Source organism: Spea bombifrons, chromosome 1, assembly GCF_027358695.1.
Source record: "Spea bombifrons isolate aSpeBom1 chromosome 1, aSpeBom1.2.pri, whole genome shotgun sequence".
NCBI lineage: Eukaryota > Metazoa > Chordata > Amphibia > Anura > Pelobatidae > Spea > Spea bombifrons.
This window is the reverse complement of record NC_071087.1, coordinates 85,930,173-85,956,176: the sequence shown is the minus strand read 5'-3', so window position 1 is coordinate 85,956,176 and position 26,004 is coordinate 85,930,173. Positions and strand designations below refer to the sequence as shown.

The 26,004-nt window shown below is 40.6% G+C and overlaps 2 protein-coding genes across 2 annotated transcripts; one reads left to right on the top strand and one right to left on the bottom strand.

Annotated features, from left to right (window-relative positions):
* The first annotated feature begins 8,508 nt into the window (after positions 1-8,508).
* On the top strand, positions 8,509-13,335 carry TRMT10B (tRNA methyltransferase 10B). The gene is made up of 8 exons (XM_053465799.1): positions 8,509-8,717; positions 9,111-9,225; positions 9,802-9,929; positions 10,441-10,593; positions 10,858-10,936; positions 11,502-11,569; positions 12,707-12,830; positions 13,060-13,335. The coding sequence occupies exons 1-8, from the start codon at positions 8,514-8,516 to the stop codon at positions 13,185-13,187; spliced, it is 999 nt and encodes a 332-aa protein (XP_053321774.1). The 5' UTR covers positions 8,509-8,513; the 3' UTR covers positions 13,188-13,335.
* A 1,435-nt stretch (positions 13,336-14,770) lies between these two features.
* Positions 14,771-17,450, bottom strand: EXOSC3 (exosome component 3). Its single transcript, XM_053465802.1, has 4 exons — positions 17,162-17,450; positions 16,333-16,482; positions 15,926-16,077; positions 14,771-15,301 (listed from the first exon to the last, which is right to left on the bottom strand). Exons 1-4 carry the CDS (start codon positions 17,402-17,404, stop codon positions 15,097-15,099), a joined length of 750 nt encoding a protein of 249 aa, XP_053321777.1. The 5' UTR covers positions 17,405-17,450; the 3' UTR covers positions 14,771-15,096.
* Between the last annotated feature and the right edge of the window lie 8,554 nt (positions 17,451-26,004).

Here is a 26,004-nt window from a genome sequence, read left to right as displayed (position 1 = left end):
GATCTCTCTCCATCTCTCATGTCTCGTTTTACCAATTGCTTGTCTGCTATTTCTTCATGGATGTTTATTAGTTTGCCAAGAGATGAAGTATAAAGAAAGAACAGCAGAGGGCCAAAGACTGAACCTTGGGGGACGCCAAGCGAAAGTGGAAGGGGTGATGATGTCTTGCCAGAGAAGCTGACAGAGAAGGAATGGTTAGACAGATATGAGGAGATCCAGGAGAGAGCTGTGTTTCGAATGCCTGTAGAAGCAAATGAGTCAAGAAGAAGATATCAAAAGCAGCAGAGAGATCCAATAGAATTAGAATGGAAACGTGACCTTTTGCTTTGGCAAGTCATTGGAGGACTTGAGGGGTTGTTTGTGGCTCAAATTATAGGTAGAAAAAAATATTGTCAAATTTCCTCTTTAGTCTCAAAAGGGTAGAGTTAGCCTCACCACATACATCTCATTCAATATGTGACACATATATTTGATCTACCATTGTGTAAGCCTATCAGATATGATAATTTTGACATGTTGTTGATCTACTAGAAAAGAAGAATGTGATTTAACCTGGAAATGTATAAGAAACAAAATGTTTATATTCCAGGAATAAAACCAAGTTGTGTGTTGCACAACAATCGCAACTAAATGGCTGCAAACTACATTTGAATAATTTTTTAACTTGCAATCAGTGATTGCTTTGAAATGGTGCATTTCTTGGAACCTTCTTGGATGACTTTCTGTATTCAACTAATAGCCAGTGAACTGTATACTTTGTAATCACTTTCTGGTTTCCAGTGAGATGCCTGCATGAATCATGCTATTTTGTCCACCTACATGTTTATTTTTTTTAGATACAGATAGCTTTTCAAATATTGTGTCTTGCTCTAATTTCATGTTCTCACTATATAGCCATCTTGCATTTGTTAACCTGCTGTGGGTTAAGTTACTGTTGAATTGAAAACAGTGTTTGATCATGACCGAGGCACCGCCTATGTTGACACCCTCCCCTACAAACCCTCTCAAATAATACATATACAATCACATTAAAGTCAAAAATGCAGACAATTCCGCATTTCAGCTTCTTGTCACAAAATAACGTAAATCACAAGTAATATATGAAACAATGACATATGATTAAATATCATAAACATTACAAGAACCTTATTACAGCAACTCTCAACTTAACTGACAGTTGCCTTACTTTTACAATCAGTTTCACCGATCGTGAACCAAACCCAGTTTAACACCATGTCTCTGTTGAGACGACCAGCATTCCAGGCAAGGCAGCCAAAACACTTGGAATCACAAATGCACATGCCCAAGGAGACTTCTGCACTTATGCCTGAGGCTTGTGCACCACGAGTCAAACCACACTTCCTGGTGGTTAACCTGGTGGCCACAGCCAGAGGATGCAAACGCCCTTTCGCATGGGAATAAGTCTCTGACCACACAAAGACACACAAAGGGAAAGCAGACCAGAATTGCAAAAGGTAAGCTTTTATATCCTCAATCAGTATTTTGAAGTAGTAGAACCTGGGGCAAACCATGGACACAAACATGGCAACACTGCTCCATGGACACCCTGTCCCAAGTCATACCTTGGAAACCGATCCATCTCAGCATGACTTATCCAGATCCAAACCAAGCTGCCTGCCCACTGCTATATGAATAGACCTGAGGAATTCTAAAATTAAAGCTAAACAAAGCTCCCTAGGTGATACACAAACCACTTCCAGGACCCGGACCAGATCCAGAAGCAACCCAAAAGACACTGGTATGCGGGAATCAGCAGCCCTACACCCACTTTGAAAACCACTTAAGGCCTGTTTGATCATAAGTCCTTAGTCTGGTCTTGCTCCCCACAAACTTGGGAGATGAAGCCAAAGCCCCCTCCTAACAGTCCAGTCCCAAAACTGACACCCTAGAAAAAGAACAGGTGACCTATAAACCACAACAGGACATCCATCTTACTGTCCCCGTGGATGGGAAATTGGCACCACTCTTACCACACCTTATTGTAGAACCTACATGTGGACGGGACTAGGGCCCTCTTCAGAAACAACTCCACTCCTGTTCTCCCAGCTTCCACATCCACCTGGGAAACTGCCTTTGTCTGCCTTCAAGACCAAACAGAAGAATCGCTCCCACCGCAAACAAGAAAAAGAATCAGCAATACTGTTATCCATACCTAGGACATGAACGGCCCCCAAACTCATATTGCATTGTAAACAGGAGAGAACTAAATAGAGTACCAACCTAAGCTGATGAAGAGGTAAGATTTTTAACCATCTAGACCACTGACAAGTTATCACACCTGAAACTAACTTGCCAATTCGCCAAGTGGTTCCTCTAAAGTTCCACCACCACCAAGATCAGGAAGATTTCTAAAAAGGTCAAGTTCGTAGTTAGGCCTCCAGCCTTCCACTGGTCAGGCCAATTCCTGTCGCACCAGCTCACCTGAAAATAGGCCCCAAAACCAACCAAGCCTGTTGCGTCTGTCCACAATTCAATACCTTTGTTTGCTACTGGCTCCCCCAACAACAACAATTTCCTGTTGTGATCAGAAGAGTGTATCCCACAACATCAGATCCTCCTTGAGCCTCTTGGTCAAATGGACTAAATGGTAGGGGTCCATGGAGTGAATCCTACATGCAAAAATGAGCTTGCCTAGCAATGACTGCTGCTGTCTGAGCTTAGCCTTGTACAAATGCAAACACTAGCAACTAAAAACTGAGGATCTTCAATCTGCTCGGAAGCCAGTGGGACCTGAAATCCCTATCTACCTGTTGCACCAAAGCCAACAATACTACACACTGAGAGGAGCCTGAAGGGCCCAAGCAAAGAAAATCATCCAAATAATGAATTATAGAAGGGTGCACAGAAACCTCCCTGATGACCCATTTCAAAAAATTTGCTAAATGCCTCGTCTCCACTGGCAACCTAGCAAATGCACACAGCTTTGGTGAACCGCCAACAGCTGACATGCAGACTCAATATCTGTCTAGTTCATTAGGAAACCATTGCCAAAAGTCCTCGAAAAAGTGAACGTGCCTCCCCAATGCTGTTGAGATAGCAGAATAGCCCCAAGGAATGTTAATGTGTTTTCTGCAAACAATTTGTAAAAGTGTGAGGTATGAGGTGATACCTCCTTTTCTTGTTTTCTTCTTGCTAGTTTTTTGTGGCCCTATCCAGATTACATTTTCCAAGGGGAGAAGGGAAAAAATTCGGGTGTTGGCCCGGAGAGTTCCAAGGTATGACTATAGGGGAGGAGCCCCAAGGTACCTCTGGATACCCCAGTCCCCCCTGAACCCCCTAGCAGCCTCTATCTAAAAAAAATAGAGACCCATGTTCACCCTGCTTCTGATCTCCAGCCAAGATGGATGCTGCAGGCCTTTCCTGTGTGATACAATGGAACTCTGATGAAAAACATCAGGTGTACCCAACAGACCATATTCAGCTACATTTGTGTGTCTGCAACTGAGCTCCCCCTCTGATTGGGGACTCCCATGTGGTCTTCATCCCATTGCAGATATAGCAGGCCTCACTCCACACTGCCTTCCATCCTGACTCACCACCACCTCCACTAGAGAAACTTCCTTTGCACCAGCACCAGGGCATCAACCACGCTTCCTTCTTTTTCCTACTTCCTTTTCCAGCTTCCAACGCTCCCTGCTGACCATCAGGTCAAAAGAGGTGTGAAGGAAGTTACTGAGCAAATTAGGTTAAGTGCGAGTGGACTTTTTCATGCTATCCTTCCACATCAAGCTGCTTGTCTACTGCCCAATGATGGCAAGTACTTAAATTGTTTAATGCAAACTTAATAGCTTGTAGATAGCATATTCAATATCGCCTCATTCCTCATTCCTGTACTGATGCTCAAGGGGTGATACTAAGTATGCTCTATTATAAATTTCCATTAACTATTATTATAGATTTTATTTAAAAGAAACATAGATTAAGCCTTTTTCCCCAATGCACTATTCATTGGTTTTTAAACAGCATGTGCTATATTTACGCGGAAACTACGTGTTTTTTATTTGCACCAAATAAGGTAATGCTGACTCCTACTGGTAATATGTTGGAAGCACACCCAAATGAATTAACTAGGTCTCTTGTAGATGCTGTATGTACTTCAAATGATGACCATCACCCTAAACAATTTTTTTTAAAAAAATTTACCATATGTACCCCAATCATGATTGTTTTTCATGTTTAGTGTACCCACACAAACTAAATATTGTTTTTTCAAGGAAAGATTGTGCTTTAACCACAAGCTGATTTTATTTTTGAACCCTTCATGACAATGGCTGTTTTAACATTTCTGCGGTGCTCGTGTTTAGGTGTAATTTTCTTCTTTCCTGTTAACTGAACCCAAACAAGTTATATATTGTTTTTTAGGATAAGATGGCCTTTCTTTAGATTTCATTTTCATTATATTATATCATTTACTATTAAAAAAAGTATAAAATATGGTGAAAAATTTTGAAAAAATGACTTTTTCTGACTTTTACTTGAAAAATCTTTTACTCATCTATAAAAGCTAATGAAAAAACCTGCTACAGATTCCCAATGTTTTTATGTTTTTTGCTTATTTTCTGTACGTTGTGGGGCAATAAGTACAAGTAGCGTTTTGCTATTTCAAGACCATTTATTCCAAATCTGGTAATTCTTCCCCATGTGCCATTTTAGGTATCTTTGAAGCTGGCCAATTCAATGTGCCCAATAAAACCATATGTTTTTGAAAACAAGACACCCCAGGGTTTTTTCAAATGCTGGTATTTTAACTCTTTCCATTCACTAATTCTCCCACCAGCCTTTTGTCAAAGTTAGCAGTAGTATTTGTGTGTATTTTTCCCACACACATTGTAATTTAGGTATGGATTTACAGCTCCTAGTATATGTCACTGTCACACAACAACCCATTATGTGTTTAGCAACAACTCCTGAGTATAGTGATACCACCCATGCATGGGTTTGCCTGACTGTTTTGGGGCAAAAGAGCCATATTTGGGGCATGCACATTTTTCAGTGTTGAACTTTATTTGGTGATCCCCTGCCCATGCCCTATTTGGTACATCTTGGTACATGCATGGGTTTGTCGGGTTTTTGGGGGGCTAAAAGGCCACATTTGGGATGTGTGCATTTTTGAAATTGGATATTAGACACGTGGTCATCCTTCCCTCTGTGTTAATTGGGACATTGTTGAACCCAGCAAATTAAATTTACCCCATCAAATCATACATTTAACATGCCAGTATTTAACTCTTTCCATGTGAGAATTGTTTTAAAATAAAGTGCTAATTTTAAGACTTGCGCATAAATATATATATATATACAGCATCTGACAAAAGTGAGTACACCCCTTCCATTTTTGTAAATATTTTATTATATCTTTTCATGTGATAACACTGAAGAAATGACACTCTGCTACAATGTAAAGTAGTGAGTGTACAGCCTGTATAACAGTGTAAATTTGCTGTCCCCTCAAAATAACTCAACACACAGCCATTAATGTCTAACACCTTGGCAACAAAAGTGAGTACACCCCTACGTGGAAATGTCCAAATTGGGCCCAAAGTGTCAATATTTTGTGTTGCCACCATTATTTCACAGCACTGCCTTAACCCTCTTGGGCATGGAGTTTCACAGGTTGCCACTGGAGTCCTCTTCCACTCCTCCATGACGACATCCATTTGAGGATGCCCCACAGATGCTCAATAGGGTTTAGGTCTGCAGACATGCTTGGCCAGTCCATTAGCCTTTACCCTCAGCTTCTTTAGCAAGGCAGTGGTCTTCTAGGAGGTGTGTTTGGGGTCATTATCATGTTGGAATACTGCCCTGCGGCCCAGTCTCCAAAGAGAGGGGCTCATGCTCTGCTTCAGTATGTCACAGTACATATTGGCATTCATGGTTCCCTCAATGAACTGTAGCTCCCCAGTGCCAGCAGCACTCATGCAGGCCCAGTCTATGACACTCCCACCACCATGCTTGACTGTAGGCAAGACACACTTGCCTTTGTACTCCTCACCTGGTTGCTGCCACACACGCTTGACACCATCTGAACCAAATAAGTTTATCTTGGTCTCATCGGACCACAGGACATACTTCCAGTAATCCATGTCCTTATTCTGCTTGTCTTCAGCAAACTGCGGGCTTTCTTGTGCCTCATCTTTAGAAGAGGCTTCCTTCCGGGACGACATGCAGACCAATTTGATGCAGTGTGCGGCGTATGGTCTAATCACGGACAGACTGAACCCCCCCACACCTCCAACCTCTGCAGCAATGCTGGCAGCACTCATACGTTTATACGTTAAAGACAACCTCTGGATATGACGCTGAATACGTGCATTCAACTTCTTTGGTCAGCAGTGGCGAAGCCTGTTCTGAGTGGAACCTGTCCTGTGAAACTCCTGTATGATCTTGCCCATCGTGTTGCAGCTCAGTTTCAGGGTCTTGGCAATCTTCTTAAAGCCTAAGCCATCTGTTTGTAGAGCAACAGCTCTTTTTTCAGATCCTGAGAGAGTGTGTGAGCAATAACACCAAATTTAACACACCTGCTCCCCATTCACACCTGAGACCTTGTAACACTAACAAGTCACATGACACCAGGGAGGGGAAATGGCTAATTGGGCCCAATTTGGACATTTCCACTTAGGGGTGTACTCGCTTTTGTTGCCAAGTTGTTATACATTAATGGCTGTGTGTTGAGTTATTTTGAGGGGACAGCACATTTACACTTTGTATTTACAGCCTGTCATCTCTTCAGTGTTGTCACATGAAAATATATAATAAAATACTTACAAAAATGTGAGGGGTGTACTCACTTTTGTGAGATACTGTATATTTATTTTGGATTCCTGCGTCCCCCTGGTGGTAGAAGAGACGCGGCTCGCACATCTGCCAGGTAAGTAACGGGCCCGCTACTAGAGTGGCAGACCCGGTCACAGTTGTTGCAGGCTTAAGGGGCACGTGCCCCTTTTGCCCTGCATAAGGATGGCTGTAGACATGCCCGGACCGTCAATTGTCATCAAGGGGTTAATGTATAATAATATCTTACCAATGTCAGTAAGTGGGCAGGTCCGGCAAGGGAAGGCTCTGGGTACCAGAGCTAATAAGTTCCCAGGTATGGAGATCATGGATCTCCTGCTAAATGGCCCAGGGCTCCACAATGAGGAAATTCCATAGGGCTATTACGATTAAATTAAAATTGGCAATGTAGAAAATTGTTAAAACAAACACACATAAGACATAGTGGTACAGAAACAGAAGACAGCTCTGCTTTTGCCAATGTACAACCTAGAATTATTTGACTTTAGTGAGGATCACTGGCATGGAGATCTTAAAGTTGTTCTAGGATGCAAGTAGGATAGATTATATGATTTTCTGAACAGGTAGATTGTATTGAGTATTAGAACATGTTCTGCTCCATAGCCAAACCCTAAATTATTTCCCTAATTTATCTGATAGATCGGATATAGGATGTTATGTACGCAACGCACCCCTGAGATTCACCACACTCCACAAATTTCCCGCCTACACGGTTGCGTCTCGCAAGTTTCTGTACCATGTGACCACGCGAGTCACGCGTTCAGTCGATGTCAGCGGCATAATAGGAAGTAGCCTGTTTGATGTGCTTTCACGTGCTTTCCGGCTGCTGCTTTTAATCTCTCAGCCTGTCTGATTTTAATCTCTTTACGGGTAAAAACTGCACGACGATCCGAGAGTGAGAAGAGGTACGTAAAAAGAATTCTGTTTTCTACGAAGATAGGGTTTTTTTTTTCTTTGCAGTGTTTATCTCCTATAATTAATGCTTCAATGGTAAATTGCCTAAGAATAACGTGGTATATGGTCAGTAGTCCTTCCCAGCAGATTTTCCGTTTGCAATAGCGCATATTCGATCATGAGCTACTTCTCAGAGATTAACCCTTTCCGCAGTATATTTACTGCATTCATTCATTTAGTTTGTTTCTTGTTTTACGTTTCAAACTGGGGTATTTTTAGTTTAATTGCCCCTTGCATTATACTTAATATTCATGTCTTCCAGTGTTGCTGGTATTTTGGTTCCAGGAATAAAATATTTGATGATCCATGGGACAATGTAAATTATAATATCTTAATATTAAGAGATTGTGTGGGTGGGATTACTTTGAAGGTGAGTGGAAATCTAGATCCAGTTAACGCATCCACAAAAGTATTTATCTAGTCCACAGGTCACCTTTCTTGTTAGATACTCATGGTTATTGAATAATATTAAGAGCCGCTTAATTACACTAGAATTATTGGTTTATGTATGAAGAGCACATTGCATTTTAGTTCTTTACTGATGCTATGAATGTAACTGTTCGAAAAATAAATGTATTGTTTCTATAGTGTCTGAGAATGGACCATTCCAGATCATTAAGTTATTAAACTAAGCATAGATAACATGATGTAACATCTTGACTTCGGCTATAGACTCCATATTCTCTTGGACCAATAAAGCACTATACGTTGTCCTTATTGTTTCTATAGGATTGTGTTGGGGGGGGATGATGAAATCTACAGAAAGCTGTCCTGGTGGTGATCAGATGGGTCACATGAACGGAACAGAATCGCATCATACAATCAATGGTGGTATAAACCACAAGCTAGAACAGGGTGAACAACTGTCAGAATTCCTCTCGATACTTCGTATTGATTCAGATGGAGATGACTCCCAGTCGCCTGTTCAAGAAAATGGTGTGTGGTGCTCTGTAAGTATTTAACAAAGGCAAGATGGATGATCTAAAAAATGATTTCACTAAATGATACATTGAGGTCCTTTATTGGATGAGAAACTTTCTAGGGTTGTTCATTTATAATACCCAATGACTTCACCAAATCTTTAATTTATTTATTTTTTTAATGCAACTACTATAAGTGGGTTGACCTTCCTTTCTTAAACTTCATTCTATAGAGTGGGGATGTGATAACTAGGATTACTATTTTTAGCTATCAAAGGATAATCATAATTTATGCTTGCAAATGTAATATCTGTTGCAAGCAAGTGCCAATTATTTCTGGCAAAAAATACTGCCAACGAGCAAGCCTTAGTACTCTTACCTTTGTTCAAATGCTTTACATGCTGTTTGTAACTTTCTTTTCAGAAAAATGTTTTAAGAAAGCAGAGACATTGGGAAAAAATTGTGGCTGCCAAAAAAAGTAAACGGAAACTTGAAAAGGAGAAAAGAAAAATGAAACAAGCTAAAGATGCAAATACAGGTGTGTGGTCTGTGTTACTTATGAGTCTGCGTACATATACCTATATCCTGTAATACATGTGTGGAGAAAGTCAAGGAGCTGGCACCTAAGTGACCTTCCATCTCCCTGGCCTAATCAGAGGAGATCAATGGATTTCAACTGGCCCATGATACCCACTGTCAATAAAATCAGGACCATTCCACGCAAACTAGCACTGAGAGGTATGATCTATTGTGCACAGCAAAATAAAAAACTACGGCTTTGTGTAATTAAGATAAATGTATATGGTGTGCTATAAAGCTATTGTTTTTCTTTGCCTGTCTTATTTTATCAGTGATCTATTGTTTGTAGTACAATTTTTTTCTTGAAGCCTGTATGAGAACCAGGCTTCGCTATTCTTTAGATTAAAGAGTTCCCCCTCTTGGATTTACAAATAGGTGGGGGATTTTCCTAAAGGCATGATGGGGTTTTGGGAACACTTGCAATTACACATAGTGCAAATATTTCTGTGAACCATCATCTCATCAATGTTCATATATCTCTAAAGAATTATATAGTTGTTTAAATCCAAGAGTAAAGAACTTTTTGTCATCTCAGAACCCAGCCAGTTGCAACACAGCAAGCGCTTCCTGAAAGCTTTGACCAAAGAGCAACTTTTGGAAGCCAAGGATTCGGGTCCAAGACTTTGCATTGACTTGAGCATGACAGAGCACATGAGTAGAAAGGTAATATATTTTATGTCACTCACCAGAAAAAAAAACCTCATGTTTCTGTTATTCAGTGGAGTGTGCAAAGCCTGTCTGGATGTTGTCTTGCCTCCAAAATGTTCACCAGATTTAAATTATTTTGAGATACATTATGACTTGTGTGTAATTGAACATCTTATGCCACACACTGGCAAGACAGTTACGGGCCCTGTGTCACAGTGGACTCGGCTGCTTTGCGCCCCTGGAGGCATATTTTTGGGGGGGATTATGTCAGGATCAAAAAAGTAATTACACAACATGTGGGAGAAGTAGACATCGCTTATGGCAGTCCTTGCTGCACAAGGCCAGTGGACAATTTACAATCCCAGTGCATGAAATTTATGAGCATTCCCCACGCTTGATTATCTTCATATGATGTATTGTATTAAGTTCTTTTTTTAAATGCACACATTTAATTGCTAAATAATGTCCGAAGTGTTACTATTTGTAACATGGATAATTAGCAACCCTTTTGTTTTCTCCGTCGCAGGAAATAAGTCGTCTTGCAACTCAAATAAGAAGACTGTACGGATCAAACAAGAAACTTGCAAAACCGTTCTGGCTGTACCTGACAGGTTTTGTAGAAAACAGTCTTTTATATGATGAATGTGTGCGAATGAATGACGGATTTATGAATTACCTTGTAAGTTGAATTCCTCACTTAATTCATGACTTTAGTTTTTAGTTAAAATAGATTAAGAAAAAACTGATTTTAGATTTTAATCACTGGAGTAATTTTCCTGAAATTGAATAAAGCAGTAGTTTAAACGTTTTATGTATTTCAATTAAAATTGACTTGCATGTGGTTCAAAACTCTGAGTGCTTCTGGACTTGAGTTTCTTGTTTCTTTAGGATAAACACAATTCTAGATTGTATTGTTATTGCTATATGTTATTATATTTTTAAGGTTGATAAAACAGAAGATGGCTTTCTTGACATATTTCCATTGGAGACCATCATTTACCTCACACCAGACTCTGAGAATGGTAAGTATATTATAAATCTCCTTTTTTTTTTTAAACTACAGTATCGAAGTAAAAAAAATCTTGTTATATGGTGAAATAAATCTGTATTTCTATTGTAATTATCAATTGCCACAGTTTCTGGTATAAAGAACTAAACATATGGCAGAAATAACCTTCAGTCAATATCTATGAAACTTTATTTTAAGTAAATTGTGCAGCGACTTAAATCCCAGTCGCTGCACAATTAAAGTATAAGTGTACTTGATAAATATTTGAGTAACCCTAAGCTGTCAGTTTCCCAAATGACATTTATTTTGCAGTTCAGTATACTAAATAAACAAATGAAGTGGCGTGATGTATGTATGGTTAAGTACATGGTTTGATTTGTGTGGAGGCTATCCAGTAAAACCACTAATTCTATATAACTAACTACGAATGTATGACCACCATGACTATTTGGCTAGCGGCGCACTTACCAAATTGTTATAGACTCTTATTTCCCATCCATGTGCAAATTTAGTTAGCACAACAAAAAATGTCTGACATTCCCAGTATTTTCTGATCATTTCATTGGTTTCCTCCACAGTTCTTGAAGCTATTGACCCTGAGAATGTTTATGTGCTTGGCGGCTTGGTTGATGAAAGTGTTCAGAAGGTAGGTGTAAAAGTGGCATTTATCCATGTGGTTGCAAGGTCCTAAAATGAAGCTGTAGTATACTGTATCAATACAATACAAAAAATATATATATTTTTTTAAGGATCATTACAGGGAATATATTGTATTTGATGTGAAAATACTGCTTTTACCTACTGGGGACATGTTAAAATAAAGGAAAAAAAAGCAACTCTGCAACTGCCACTACTTTTTCCAATTGACTGCGTACACTGTATGGACAAAGGTATTGGGGCACACCTCTTAATTATTGAATTTAGGTGTTTCAATCAGACCCATTACCACAGGAATGTAAAACCAAACACGTTGACTGACTGCATTGTGCCAACTGTAAAGTTTGGAGAAGGGATAACGGTATGGGGCAGGTTTTCAGGGGGTTGGGCCCCTTTTTTCCAGTGAAAGGGATGACTATCTTCTATTCCAGCATTACTGTGCCCAGTGCACGTCCATAAATGCATGTTTTGGATGAGTTTGGTGTGGAAGAACTTGACTGGACCCCACAGAGCCCTTACCTCAGCATCGAACACCTTTGGGATGAACTGGAATGAAGATGGCCAGGCCTTCTCTTACTCACAAATAATCCTACTGGGTGAATGGGCAAAAATTCTCATAGAAACGCTCCAAAATTGTGTGGAAATCCTCCTCAGAAGAAAGGAAGCTGTTATAGCTGCAAAGGAGGGGACCAACTACATATTAATTTTATTTAGAATGTGAAGTCCTAAAACTCCCTCTGGATGTAATGGTCAGATGTCCCAATACTTTTGTCCGTATAGTGTATGCCTAATAACCCTGTGTAGTTCAGTATAATGAAACGTTACAGTATTAAGTGGGGTCTATTTCCTGAAAGAAGAGTTGTTTCATTTATTTTGCTATACATTATGAATATCCAACCCCAGTGCTTTTGCTGCAGGGGGAGCTTGGCTGGTCCTGTATACTGTATACTTAAATCGGTGAGTTTTTCAGTTTCCTCACTCATTGAACTATATATTATGCAGGTCAGTGTTGGTCCTTTGTAATAAGTAGTGAAGTTACACTCAAAAGTATCGTATACATAATTGTGTAAATTATAAGTATTATCTGAATAAAGGTAATAAATTGGAGTAATGCTTTGCTTTCTAGAAATTGACATACCGTAAAGCTTGTGAAAGTGGTGTGCAGACTGCCCGGCTACCAATACAAGAATACATGGTTAAAAACCCCAATGTGAAAAACTTCCATTCTAAAATATTAGCCATCAATCAAGGTAACAAGTTTATTTAAATCTTGTATTATGTGAATTTTTAAATCTGCTTTTCGCCATCTGAATCCCGTTATATTCAGTAATCTGTATGCTATACAATAGGACCTGCCTCCGTGAGCTTACCCCGCAGCTTCGTATGCCTCGCGGATACTTATTATTAACAATGTATTGTTTGCTTTTCATGCCAGGCTCTACATTATAATGGAAACTATTCCTTTTTGTCCCCCCATAGTATTTGATGTGTTGGCCACATACCTCGAAACACACAACTGGCCAGAAGCACTGAAAGCTGGGGTTCCACCAGGAAAAGGTTTTCTTCTTTGCAACCAAGTTATATCGGACAAAAATATTTCACTTTAATATTACAAAAGTTTGTGTATACTGTTGGTATGCTTTTATCATGTCAGAGCTTTACATCTGTTTGATATATGGCCTTGTAACTTAGTTTCCTTAATTTAAATTGTTAAGCATGGTTGTGTTTTAAATAAATATGTTTAGGTTTATGCTACCGGTTTGTCAGTATTCATCATTAGAAGTGACCAGAATGATTAAACTCTAACTACCTGCAACACACACACACACACACACTGCTGTGGCTTGACATAGAATTTTTTTCTTCTTCTGATAAAAACTAAGGTCTTAAGATCAGACTTGTTGTCTTTGATTAAGGAGAGTTTTATGTCTGTCCTATGCATGTTTAAATTCCCTTACTGTATTAGGTAGTTGAAGGGGGACACAGTTGATAGTTCAGGAAGGAAAAAATACTCTGCTGTAGTCTTAGTTCTTGAGGCCCTCCTGCAATCAGCAAGATGTCTGGCTCACAGGTAACAAACTGAGATTAGGAGCACCCTCTAAAAGGGAGTGCTCCTAATCTCAGCTTGTTACCTGTATAAAAGACACCTGTCCACAGAAGCAATCGATCAGTTTCCAAACTCTCCTCCATGGCCAAGACCAAAGAACTGTCCAAGGATGTCGGTGACAAGATTGTAGACCTACACAAGGCTGAAATGGGCTACTCGACCATCGCCAAGCAGCTTGGTGAGAAGGTGACAACAGTTGATGCGATCATTCACAAATGGAAGAAACACAAAATAACTGTCAATCTCCCTCGGTCTGGAGCTCCATGCAAGATCTTACCTTGTGAAGTTTCAATGATCATGGGAACGGTGAGGAATCAGCCCAGAACTACACAGGAGGATCTTATCAATGATCTCAAGGCAGCTGGGACCATAGTCACCAAGAACACAATTGGTAATATACTATGCCATGAAGGACTAAAATCCTGCAGCACCCGCTGAAGAAGGCACATGTACAGGACTGTCGGAAGTTTGCCAATGAGCGCTCTTGCTGGTGCTACAGGCGGGAACGGGTGCTCAGGCACTGTACCTGCGGGTCCCGGTAATCCCGCAAGGCTGCCTTTGCGCTGCTCCCTTACAGTGTCTCTTCTCCTGCTCTGCCCGGGAACAAAGCGGAGTCACGTGATGTCACTTCCTGTGACTCTGCCTTGTTCCCGGGCGGAGCAAGAGAAGAGATGCTGTGATGGAGCAACTCGAGGGCAGCCTTGCAGGACTGTACGGGGAAAATTGCACTTCAGGTAAGGAGGTGGGCATGATTGGCCACAAATGTGGCGGGAGCGGAACACCCACTTGGCACGAGCGGGATTGGGCAAAAAAAAATCAGCGGGACCGGGATTAAAAAAGCAGTCCTGCAGAGGGTTCTAGTACCAAGTCATGTTTTGCAAAGGGGTCAAATGCTTATTTCATTAAAATTATAGACTGATCATGTGTTTGTCAGTGGGCAAAGGTACAAAATCAGCAGGAGATCAAATAACTTTTTCCGTCGCTGTATGGGTTAGGGTGCATATGATGGCTGGAGTGTCATGTTAATTTAAATAGAAAAGTCTGGTCTGTTAGCAGTGGATGGTAAAGCGCAACACAAGCCCATAGTAACAAAAATATGGCTTTATTAAAAGGCTCTAAACCACATTTTTCTATTCTAAGATGCGGCAAGTTTGAAACACATAGCACTTTTTCAGCTTTGTGCTATGCAAATTTTGTGGTTTAGTTTTTCATTGAGATAGTCCAGATAATGCATGTTTAATTCACCCCATGACAATGCAGAGAACTTTACACTGTAAACATTTAAAAAAAAGTTTCTGCTATAATCTTCTGCTGAACCCACACCAGTGCTTCTCAATCCAGAAATGAAGGTTCCAGGTAATGGTGGTGGTTCTTGATTAATCCTGGTTTGTTTATATGGGGTTTTTTTTTTACAATACATTAGAAAATTTTTCAAAGACTTGCTTCCTCTGTGCAGCTGTTAAATATTCACAGGCCTCTAGCAGACTAGCAATAATTAATGTCTGTTGGGTGGTTTTCGCTTTTGCCCATATTCGCCCATTCATGCCGACAACAATCTCCAATGGGAAGACATTCATCAACTCTTGAATGATATCATTTTGTGGTGTCAGTAGTCTGCAGAAATAAAAGTATGAAAAAAGTGCTCAAATTTATATATTGGACATCTAGGAAAGTACTAAATGTAATATATATATATATATATATATAATATATATATTACATGTAATTTCCTCCCTATGCACAAGACTTGTTGAAACTACAGAATATTTGTACATTGTAACATTATCAAAACAAATACAAATTCACAAGCTTTTCATGGAGAAGGTATACATTGTTGGCCCATTAAGCGATCTATCACTTTTGCCAAAACTTGAATTTTATAGTTCAATACACAAAATCAAACTGTGTAATGTATGTTTGCATATTTAAACAAGCTATTAGAAATCCACTTATTTATACAATGTTGGTAAAGCCATCTTAAATTCCTTTTCCCACGATACGCAGGACTGTTCTTCCACATTAATGTTATCTCAGGCCAAGCATCCATTACTCAACTTTTAGGAGTATTGCAGGAGTAAGCGGCCTATTCAAAGGAAGTTATTTTAAAACATTTAGCATCACTTTATTTTTATATTATAAATCACGTATCCACTGCAGTATCAGTTTTCCATACATGTTCCCGGTTAAAAGTTAGGATACAAGTATGAGCTGTGATGAATAACATTATATTGTACTTACTTTCTTACTAAACCCAAAGAGACTTTAAACATGAACCCATCTTGTCCAATGACGCCCTTCCCGTTGGCTTTTCCTGAACTATCTATACACGCCAATTCTGGTTCCATGTCTTTATTGGCAACGATGAATTGCCCATACACAAGATCTCCAACCTGCAACATAACACAGCTGTATTATACCATATGCCACGTGATGTGCCTATGTAATAGTATCCTTTTATTGCACATATTTATACAATATTTTACAGTCAAAAGAGTAATCACGTAAGTAGAAAGGTGGACACTAAGCAGGAGAAAGCTTTTAGGAGCCACGAGACTTCAGGTAGACAGTGGAAGGAAACATGGAATAGGGACTTCACCGAAGAAGGTGTCCGCATCTAAAGATAGAGAGCAAACATGAAAACTCACCTTTACGTTTGGCCTGTTTTTTTTGGTTGCGCCTTCAAATGCCAAGAACGATAACAAAGCTTGCTCGCTACTGCCAACATCCAATTTGAAGATATCTCCTGATTTCGCCGTCACAATGCCAATGACATGGTCACCCTTGACTGGCACATACTATAAAGAAAAATCAAGTGTCAGATATCATACAGGCATTTTATTCCACTGACGTTTTCATCTTTTTGGGGCTGCTTTATGCAGAGATTCCACAACATAAGCACACTACAAACTATTATTTCAAAAACACCTGCTGTGATGCGTAAATTGTAAGAATAGCGACTGGCTAACTAAAATTACACTCCCATATACGTTTATATTGGTACCACCATTAAAAAATTTCGCAAGCCGTACACTGAGCTGCAAGTTTGATGTTACTATTACAATCAAGACTTCTTTGCTAAACTACAGAGTGTCCTAACAGTGCCACTAAAGTAGTTCTCTGGCTACTGGAAAGAGTCGTTCATCAACGTACATACATATTTTTCTGCGTTGGCTTAATTAAAGGTGATGGTAGGTACGCTTTTGGGAGATGAAATAGCTCAGAGATAAAAAAAAAATAAAAAAATACTTATGCAACTTTACTATGACTGTAAGAAGAATAAAAAGGTATCGATTTGGACTCAAGACTCTGGGGCTAAAACAGCTACATCCATTTGCCTTATCGAGAGAATTGGGGAAAAGGTAATTAGCAATAAAGTAATTAAATTACATTTATTTAATTAAATAAATATTAGTAATTATATAACACAGAGACACACACAGACTCCTTAAATAAAACCCCAACAGCACTAATTACCCTTTTCTGCTGCGAGTCTACCCAGTAGACAGCAGGCTCCTTGTGCCTGAGCAGCCCACACTTGCTGACCTGGAGATCATCACCTCGCCTCAGGAGCCCAGGGCCGCACACCACCTTGACCCTGCCAGGTTGTGAAGAGCCGGACAGAGACAACAGGCCCTCCTCAGACCGAGCAGCGAGTAACAGCACATCTCCGGGGAGCACCACCTGGCCGATCGCATCCTCAACCCGCGTTACAGACATGCTGTTCTCGCGGCTGAAATGAGAGGGCGACACAGGAAGTACACTCGGGACGACGCGCCTCCTCACCGGAAAAAAGCTCTAAACACTAGATACAGTACTACGTTACGCCGTGCGTCTCCTTTACAGAAGCCATTTTGTTGGAGACAAAACACTTAGGCTATTGATCGTTGATACTAAAGATCTTTTTGGTCAGCTATAACGCAGATTCTCATCAGTTTAATGTTAGAGTATGTATGTGTATGTGTTTAAATAATTCTGATAGTATCTGCAGTATTTGATCGGAATACAGATTTGAAACGTTACTGAATATTTGATCTATACTTACAGTTAAGCATTGTTCATTGGTCCATGACCAGGGCAATTTTACACCATATGCATAGCTGCCGATTGTCTCAAATTTGTCAGAGCAGGTCCTTACATAGCAGGCCTTATGGATGTATTAGGATATATCTGGGGACTCTGGGTTTTTAACATTAGTCCCAGGATGGATTGATTGATTATGAGGCTTTTATATTCTAGTCAATTATAAGACAACCCCCCCCCAAAATCTGAATATTAATTTAGGGGGGGCTGAATATAAGACGACACTATAGGAAAAATGTTTTACTAGTAAATATTAATTCATGGAAACTATTTTTTCATATTTAATAAAAGCTATCATTGAGAAAAACATTTTTTGTTTTTTTTTCCTGCTATTTGCCAACCTGCCCCCACCAGTTATGCACATCTGACCCCAGGCTTGCCACTCTGCCCCCAGAAATGCCTTATACCCCCCTATATGACACTCTGCCTCCTTGATATGCCTTTTAACCCCCTATATGCCACTCTGCCTCCAGAAATGCCTTATACCCCTTACATGTCACTGTCTCCAGAAATGCCTTATACCCGTATATACCAGTGGCATATCATGGGACATAGTGGCATATAGGGGAGGGAATAAGGCATTATTAGAAGCAGGGTGGTTAAAAGGCATTTCTGGAGGCAGTGTGGCATTTAGTGGGTTAAAATGCATTTCTGGAGGCAGAGTGGCATAAAGGGGGTTAACATGCATATCATGGGGCACTCTGCCTACAGAAAAGCCTTATGCCCCCCCATATAACACCCCACCCCCCTGACTTACCAGTGCTTCTGACTCCCTGGTGTCTGGTGGGGGCAGCGGGTGGAGGCCGGCGTTAGTTCCACCGGCGCTTCAATGACTGAGCACCGGAAGGTCGTGTGACGCCAGTGCTCCGCCATAGAAGCCCCGGTGGAAGTGCCAGCAGTAGCGGGGGTTGTCTGCGTCCATCGAGCGGATGTTCGCCAGCTGCCAGAGAATTCTCCTCTCTGGCTGCCGGGCAAGGTATGTGCGTAGATAACCTCCACTGCTGCCCGCACTTGGTGATAGAAGCCCCAGTGTGAGTGCCGGCAGCAGCTACCAGACAGGAGGTCCCCTGCAGCGTTGCGGGGGATCTGGATCTTAGTCTCATAGACCTCTATTCGAGGTCTGATTAGAAGACAACTGCACCGGTGCGGGGATTTTTCTCTGACAGTCGGGGAAGGTCTGCGCGATGGACGCAGACAACCCCCGCTGCTAACCGCACCTCCTTCCGGTTGCAGCGGAAGTTGCCTACGTGAATCGCGCAGACGTCTACACGCTGCCCGGACAACATACCGGGGAATCAGAAGCACCATTAAGTTGGGGGGAGTGTTAAATGGGGGGCATAAGGCATTTCTGTAGGCAGAGTGCTCTATGAAATGCCTTTCCACACCCTTAATGCCACTCTGCCTCCAGAAATGCCTTTTAACCCTCTATACGCGTCTCTGTCTCCCGAAATGCCTTATACCTTTTACTTCCCTATATGCTACTCTGCCCCATAATATGCCTTTTAACCCCCTAAATGCCAGAGTGGTCAAAAGGCATATCATGGGGCACAGTGGCATATAGAGGGTTAAAAGGCATATCACAGCATGGAAGCAGTATGTCTGGCTGAGCCTCATGAAACCTGTAGTTAACAGCAGATGATGTGACAGGTGTTAGTTGTGGATTACAACTCCCATGATGCGTAGTCATGGTGGACACCTGGGTGGCTGAGCATCATGGGAATTGTAGTTTACAGCTATCTGCAACTTTATCTACTGTTAACTGCTCAGCCAGCATCATGGAAGTAGCCTGGCTGAGCCTCATGGGAATTCAATTCAAGGTGTTGGTTATTTTTAATATGCATGACTGTGCTGACAAAAATGAAGCGGGTTTTAAGTGGCGATGCAAGCGCAACATTTTAAAGTGCAATTGCTTGTATTGGTGAGTTCCGCGAGAGTGATTACAAAAAAAAAGTGTCCCTCTTTCACATTTTGAAATGTTGGGAGGTATGCGAACCCATACAAGGTATCTTTTTTTTCAGGACAATAAGGGCTTTCTTTAGATGTCATTATTTTGATTGTATCATATCATTTACTATATTGAGAAAAAAGGGACTTTTTCTGACTTTTACTTGAGCTTCGAAATACCCAATGTTCTTATGTTTGTTTGTTTTTTGCTTTTTTCTGCACGTTATGGGGCAATAAGTACAAGTAGCGTTTTGCTATTTCAAAACCTGGTAATTCCCCCATGTGCTATTTCGGTTATCTTTGAAGAAGGCCAATGCAATTTACCCCATCAAACCATATATTTTTGAAGACTAGGCACCCCAGGGTATTTCAAATGCTAGTATTGCACTAATTCTACCACCAGTCTTTGTCAAACTTTGTGGTAGTCATTTTTTTGTGTATTTTTCCCACACATGTTGTACTTCAGGTATGACTTTACAGCTCCTGGTATATGTCACTGTCATAAAATAGCCAATATGTGTTCAGCAAATCTCCTGAGTATAGTGATACCCCCCATGCATGGGTTTGCCTGGCTGTTTTGGGGCAAAAGGGCCACATTTGGGGCATGCACATTTGTCAGCATTTGGTGATCCCCTGCCCATGCCCTATTTGGTACATCTTTGAGCTTGGCCAATTCAGTGTGCCCAATAAAACCATATTTTTTGATAACTAGACACTCTAGGGTATTTCAAATTCTTTCCATGGACTAATTCTACCACCTGCCTTTGTCAAAGTTTGTCAATTTACTCAAATCATACATTTTTTAAAAGTAGACACCCCATGGGCATTTAACATGCCAGTATTTAAACTCTTTCCAAGCAAGAATTGTTCTAAAATAAAGCACTCATTTTAGGACTTGTTCATATATATATATATTTTTTTTATTTGTTTAATTTTTTTTGGCCTTTTTTAACATTTTTTGGAACTGGGAGGTTACCCTGATGGTGACACCAGTGGGAAAGTATTTTTACATGTTACCATTTTCTTTAAACTATTTTTATGGTGGATGTTGTTGTGTCAATTGTCATTGGCCCAACAAAAACATTTTTGTCACAAAAATTGCTACTCTTCTGCTTCTCAGTAATAATGTTTATTACATTATTATATGAACTGTTACAACATATTATATTAACTTATTTGCTCGATTATAAGACGAGGTTTTTTTCAGAGCAAATGCTCTGAAAAATACCCCTCGTCTTATAATCGGGGTCGTCTTATAATCAGACCGCAGCTGCAGGGGACCTGGATCCTCCTGTCGGTGCGGTGAACTCTGATCTCGACAGTCGGGCGAAGGTCTGCGCGTTGAACGCAGACAACCCCCGCTGCTATCCACGCCTCCTTCCGGCTGCAGCGTAAGTGCGTGGGATCTACACGCTGCCCCGGCTACATGACAGGGAAGTCAGAAGCACCGGTAAGTTTGGGGGGGGAGTGTTAAATGGGGTGCATAAGGCATTTCTGGAGGCAGAGTGCTCTGTGAAATGCCTTTTAACCCCCTTAATGCCACTCTGCCTCCAGAAATGCCTTTTTTAACCCTCTATACGCCACTCTGCCTCCTGAATGCCTTAAACCTCCCTATATGCCACGCTTCCCCATAATATGCCTTTTAACCCTCTAAATGCCAGAGTGGCATATAGGGGTATAAGGCATTTCTGGAGGCAGAGTGGCACATAGGGGGTCAAAAGGTAGATCATGGGGCACAGTGGCATATAGGGTTAAAAGGCATATCATGGGGCACAGTGGCATTTAGAGGGTTAAAAGGCATATCATGGGGCACAGTGGCATATAGGGGGTATAAGGCATTTCTGGGGCAGATGTGCATAACTGGGGGGCAGGTTGGAAAATAGAAGGAAATAAAACCAAAATATTTTTCTCAATCATAGCTTTTATTAAAAAAAATAGTTTAGATGAATTAATATTTACTGGTAAAACTTTTTTCCTATAAGGTCGTCTTATATTCAGGCTTTTTCTTTTTTTCCTAAATTAATATTCAGATTTGGGGAGTCGTCTTATAATCAGGGTCGTCTTATAATCGAGCAAATACGGTACATAACTATGATGTAATAATGTTACAAGTGAATAAGTAAAGTTTTGCTATTGAGTTTTAATAATTTGGTACCCATTTATTACTGTAGGACCATTAACCTCAGCCAGTGGCATCTCCAGCAATCATATTTAGCAGGGAAAGGGGACAAAATTAGGTGGGCAATTTTAATATATATATTTACACATACATACACACTCATACACATATATATAGAGAGAGAGACACAAATATTTGCAAAACATGTATAAATTAACAACTTCTGTTAAATATGCCACCAAGTCTCTCTGTTTCAGACATCCTATTTTATCTTTATAATAGGTACATAAGGACTTGCCCCAGCACCAGGACTGCACCCATAGGACAGATTACACAGACAGACACAGGACTTGCCCAGAGCGCACCTACAGTGGTCTACTCTCAGAGTCTTATGTCTCCTCTGAGTCTGGCTTATGCCCCCTTTTATTCATTCTATACCCTCTAGGACAGTAATAGTTATGGATAAACTGTCGGAACACACACATACCGTATTGGCTCGAATATAGGCCGCACTCCCCCCCCCCCACTTTAAGTCTTTAAAGTGGGGGTGCGGCCTATATTCGGGGTCTAGCGCCATGCAGTTCCGGGCGCCGGGCAGGCAGCAGGGTTAGGATACAGATCCCCCGCAGCGGTGCAGGGGACCTGCATCCTACTCTCTGATACGCTCAGACAGCCTCCCTGCCAGCACTTTCCACGGGGGGGGTGCCGGCACGGGAGGTTGTCTAAGCGCATCGTGCCGACGTTCACCGGCAGCAGCGATGCGCGTAAACAGCCTCCGCTGCCGGCACGTCTGCACGATGTGCTTTAACAATCTCCCTTGCCGGGAATTCCCACGTGGGGGGGTTCCCGGCAAGGGAGATTGTTAAAGCACATCGTGCGTATTGCGTAGATGTCCCCCGCCGGCCCCGCAAGACACCCGGGAGTCTGCTCTGGTAAGTCGTCGGGGGGGGCAGAGTGGCAGCATATCTCGGGGGGGGCAGTGGCAGCATATCTCGGGGCGGGAGGACAGTGGCAGCATATCTCGGGAGGGGGGGAAAGTGGCAGCATATCTCGGGGGGGACAGTGGCAGCATATCTCGGGGGGGACAGTGGCAGCATATCTCGGGGGGGGGACAGAGTGGCAGCATATCTCGGGGGGCGACAGAGTGGCAGCATGTCTATTAAAAAAACTTTTTCTTTAAAAAAGCACCAAACTTTTAGGGTGCGGCCTATATACGGGGGCGGCCTATATCCGAGCCAATACGGTATACACTACTTTTATGAATACCTGGCCATAAACGAATATGCGTGCCAATACACACATACATACAGTTGCCCATTCACACTTGCCCCTACACATAGACATCCTGGCTTATACTTGCCCTTGCATCCATACACTTGCTTGCCTGTAGACATACTTGTTCTATCACCTTCAGAACACTAATACACTCTCTACTCTTTCTTATAATTTCTCAGCTACCTGATTATTTCTGCTCATGTCTCCCTTTTCTTGTTACCACCTTTTATCTCTCCCCTTTCTAATTATCCCTGCCCTTCTCTTTGATCCTCCCCTTATTTATTATCTCTTACATTTCTCTTTCTCAGCTTTCATTTTTCTCTTTTTTCTCCACCTTTCTTTTTATCTCTCCCTTTTCTCACCATCCCACTCATATCCCTTTATCCAATTTCTGTAACTATCCTCTGTCTCTTTAACTCTGCCCCTTCTCTTTGACCCTACTTCTCTTTGTGTCTTCTCTCCACTTTCTCTTTATCTCTCCTTTCTAGCTCCTTTCTATCTATCTATATATATATATATACATATGAAAGTCTGTAATAAACAAGACTGAAACGTTGACTTAAAAACCGAAGTTGTTTGTGTGGTCATTTGCAAAGTCCCTGGAGTGCCGGTAATTATTTTTGGACTTTATATTATTTACTGCTGCAGTTATTTGGCACCGGGCAGAAATTTGGCATTTGGAGTGCAATTGTTAATTTTGGACTTTATATATATACATATATATATATTAACATTAATATTGTGTAGTTAGTGTTTTGGGGTTAATTAGGAGTTAGTTAACTAGGGTTAGGTTTAGGTAAGGGTTAAAAAAATGTAACAAACTTTTTAAAAACCTAAAACCAAATTAGAAAACTTAAATTAGATGAATGATTATAAAGGAATATAGGGTAGTCAACAAATCGGAGCAGATTAACGAATATATTTTTGGTATTTTATATTATTATTAGCTTTTATTTATTAATCACCATCAAATTGAGTAGCGCTGTACAATTTAAGTGGGGCAGTTAACACACAAATATATACACAAATATACATTAATATTAATAAATTTTCTTTAATTTATACTAGGTGTCTGTAAATATATATACCTGTAAAACTGTGAAAAATGTGTGTGGGTAGGTTTATAAATAATTTTTTTTTAAATTTTGTTTATAAAAATAATGTCTTACATATATGGCTTGAAAAAAATATAATTTGTGCGGGTACACTAATGAGGGAAATAAGAAAGATTTAACAAAGATACAAAAAAATTGCTCTGGTCCTGTAGCATAAAGTAGCCCTGGTCCTTAAGGGGTTAAAGACCACTATTTTTATGAAGCCAGGTCCAGTATGAAGGACCAAGTGGAATAGAACGTACAAGCAACTAACAATAGTTCACATATATTACAACATGTATGGGCTAACCAAACCAATAAAAACTCCCGTGGTCCAGGAGGATGCGATAATAATAATAAGCCACAGCTGCAACAATAAGGCAATTAGTAACAAAAAGGCAGGGGAGGGGGATTTCTATAGCATGAGGGGGGCAGGGAAATTGTAGCCAAAGGGACTAATTATTTCACGCAGAAGAAAACTCATAACAAAAAAAACCTACCCACCACCTCGCACAAAAAAAAGGAAAAATCCGGATAATACAATGATAGACAGCTGGGAGAAAGTGTGGAAAAATCAGAAAAGAAGGGACTGACTGCGAGATTTGTAAGATCAGGATGACTATCGACTAGATTGTAAGCTCTCCAAAGCAGGGCCCTCTTCTCCTTTTATACCACTTTGTTATTGTGTGTAATTTTAAATTATTTTACTGTTGTAACAGCTCTACGGAAACTGCTGACGATATATAAATAAATGTAATATGATATACTGTTAATGCTTTATTAATAGCGATGCTCTTGTAAAGGATGGTAGTGTTTTCATTTGACTTGTTATATAGAAGATATATTAGTCTTCTTTTATTTTCTTGTAATGTTTTTTTAGTTTTTTTTCTCTTTTCCAGCATGATCCAAAATGCAAGCGATTTGGATTATAATTTAGTCAAAAGCTTGCCAGACTGCTATGTTTTTTGTTTTTGTTTTTTGAAGCCCCGGGGCTCAGGTGCTCCACTGAAAAAAAAGTGAAAACAAGGTGCCAAAACAAGCAAGTAGGGACACGGCAGACATCAGGCCATACTTTGTATCAGAGGCCACACTCATCGAAGAGATATGCCGGATAAACTATAGTCTGCTTTCTTCGTAATACCATTAGTGGCAGAGCCAGTCAACTCACTCCATACTTTGTCCGACATTGGTGAGGACCAAAATCATGAGACAGGGTTTGAACTGGTTTGCGTTGCCATCTTCTGCTCTTGCTGAACAAGCTATAATATCCTTCCCACAATGACAAAAACTGCTCTGAACTCTCACAACATGTTTAATTCGCTGGGTGCCATATCGTATTCTCAGTCCAAACATGGTTTTGATATAACGAATAACATTGAATAAGCAAGGTGGATTTGGTGAAGGCACACAAAACGTACATCTGGAAATATATAACTACTAGCAAGTTACAGGGCAGAGGAAATTGTCTTTGACCTCACATTGCACCAGTTGTTCATGTATGAATCCTTCAAAGTATAGAAAGATGCATAAATATGAAGCACTTAAGTATAAATAATTAACACAACCTTTCTCGAGCCAGAAACACCCCTGCTGTCGAGCATTCCCATTGTTAAATGTCGCGCATGGAATGTTGAATTCATTTGCAGTTATTATATTCACAGATAATGATGTGTTTCTCTATTCTGCGGCTACAAAAATGACAGTCGAAAGAAGCAGTGGGTTTTCGTTCAATAATTGATTGCGTGCCTTCTACCGCAAGCCTTGTTTTGCATTAGCATTGTGAAGGCCATTGTCTCAGCTGCTCT

Coding starts and splice junctions, on each gene's coding strand:
- TRMT10B (XM_053465799.1), top strand. CDS start 8,514: ATGATGAAATCTACAGAAAGCTGTCCTGGTGGTGATCAGATGGGTCAC. Junction 9,226..9,801: donor AGCTAAAGATGCAAATACAG/GTGTGTGGTCTG, acceptor TTGTCATCTCAG/AACCCAGCCAGTTGCAACAC. Junction 10,594..10,857: donor ACGGATTTATGAATTACCTT/GTAAGTTGAATT, acceptor TATATTTTTAAG/GTTGATAAAACAGAAGATGG.
- EXOSC3 (XM_053465802.1), bottom strand. CDS start 17,404: ATGTCTGTAACGCGGGTTGAGGATGCGATCGGCCAGGTGGTGCTCCCC. Junction 16,483..17,161: donor TAGACTCGCAGCAGAAAAGG/GTAATTAGTGCT, acceptor TTTTCTTTATAG/TATGTGCCAGTCAAGGGTGA. Junction 15,302..15,925: donor TCTTTGGGTTTAGTAAGAAA/GTAAGTACAATA, acceptor TTATTTCTGCAG/ACTACTGACACCACAAAATG.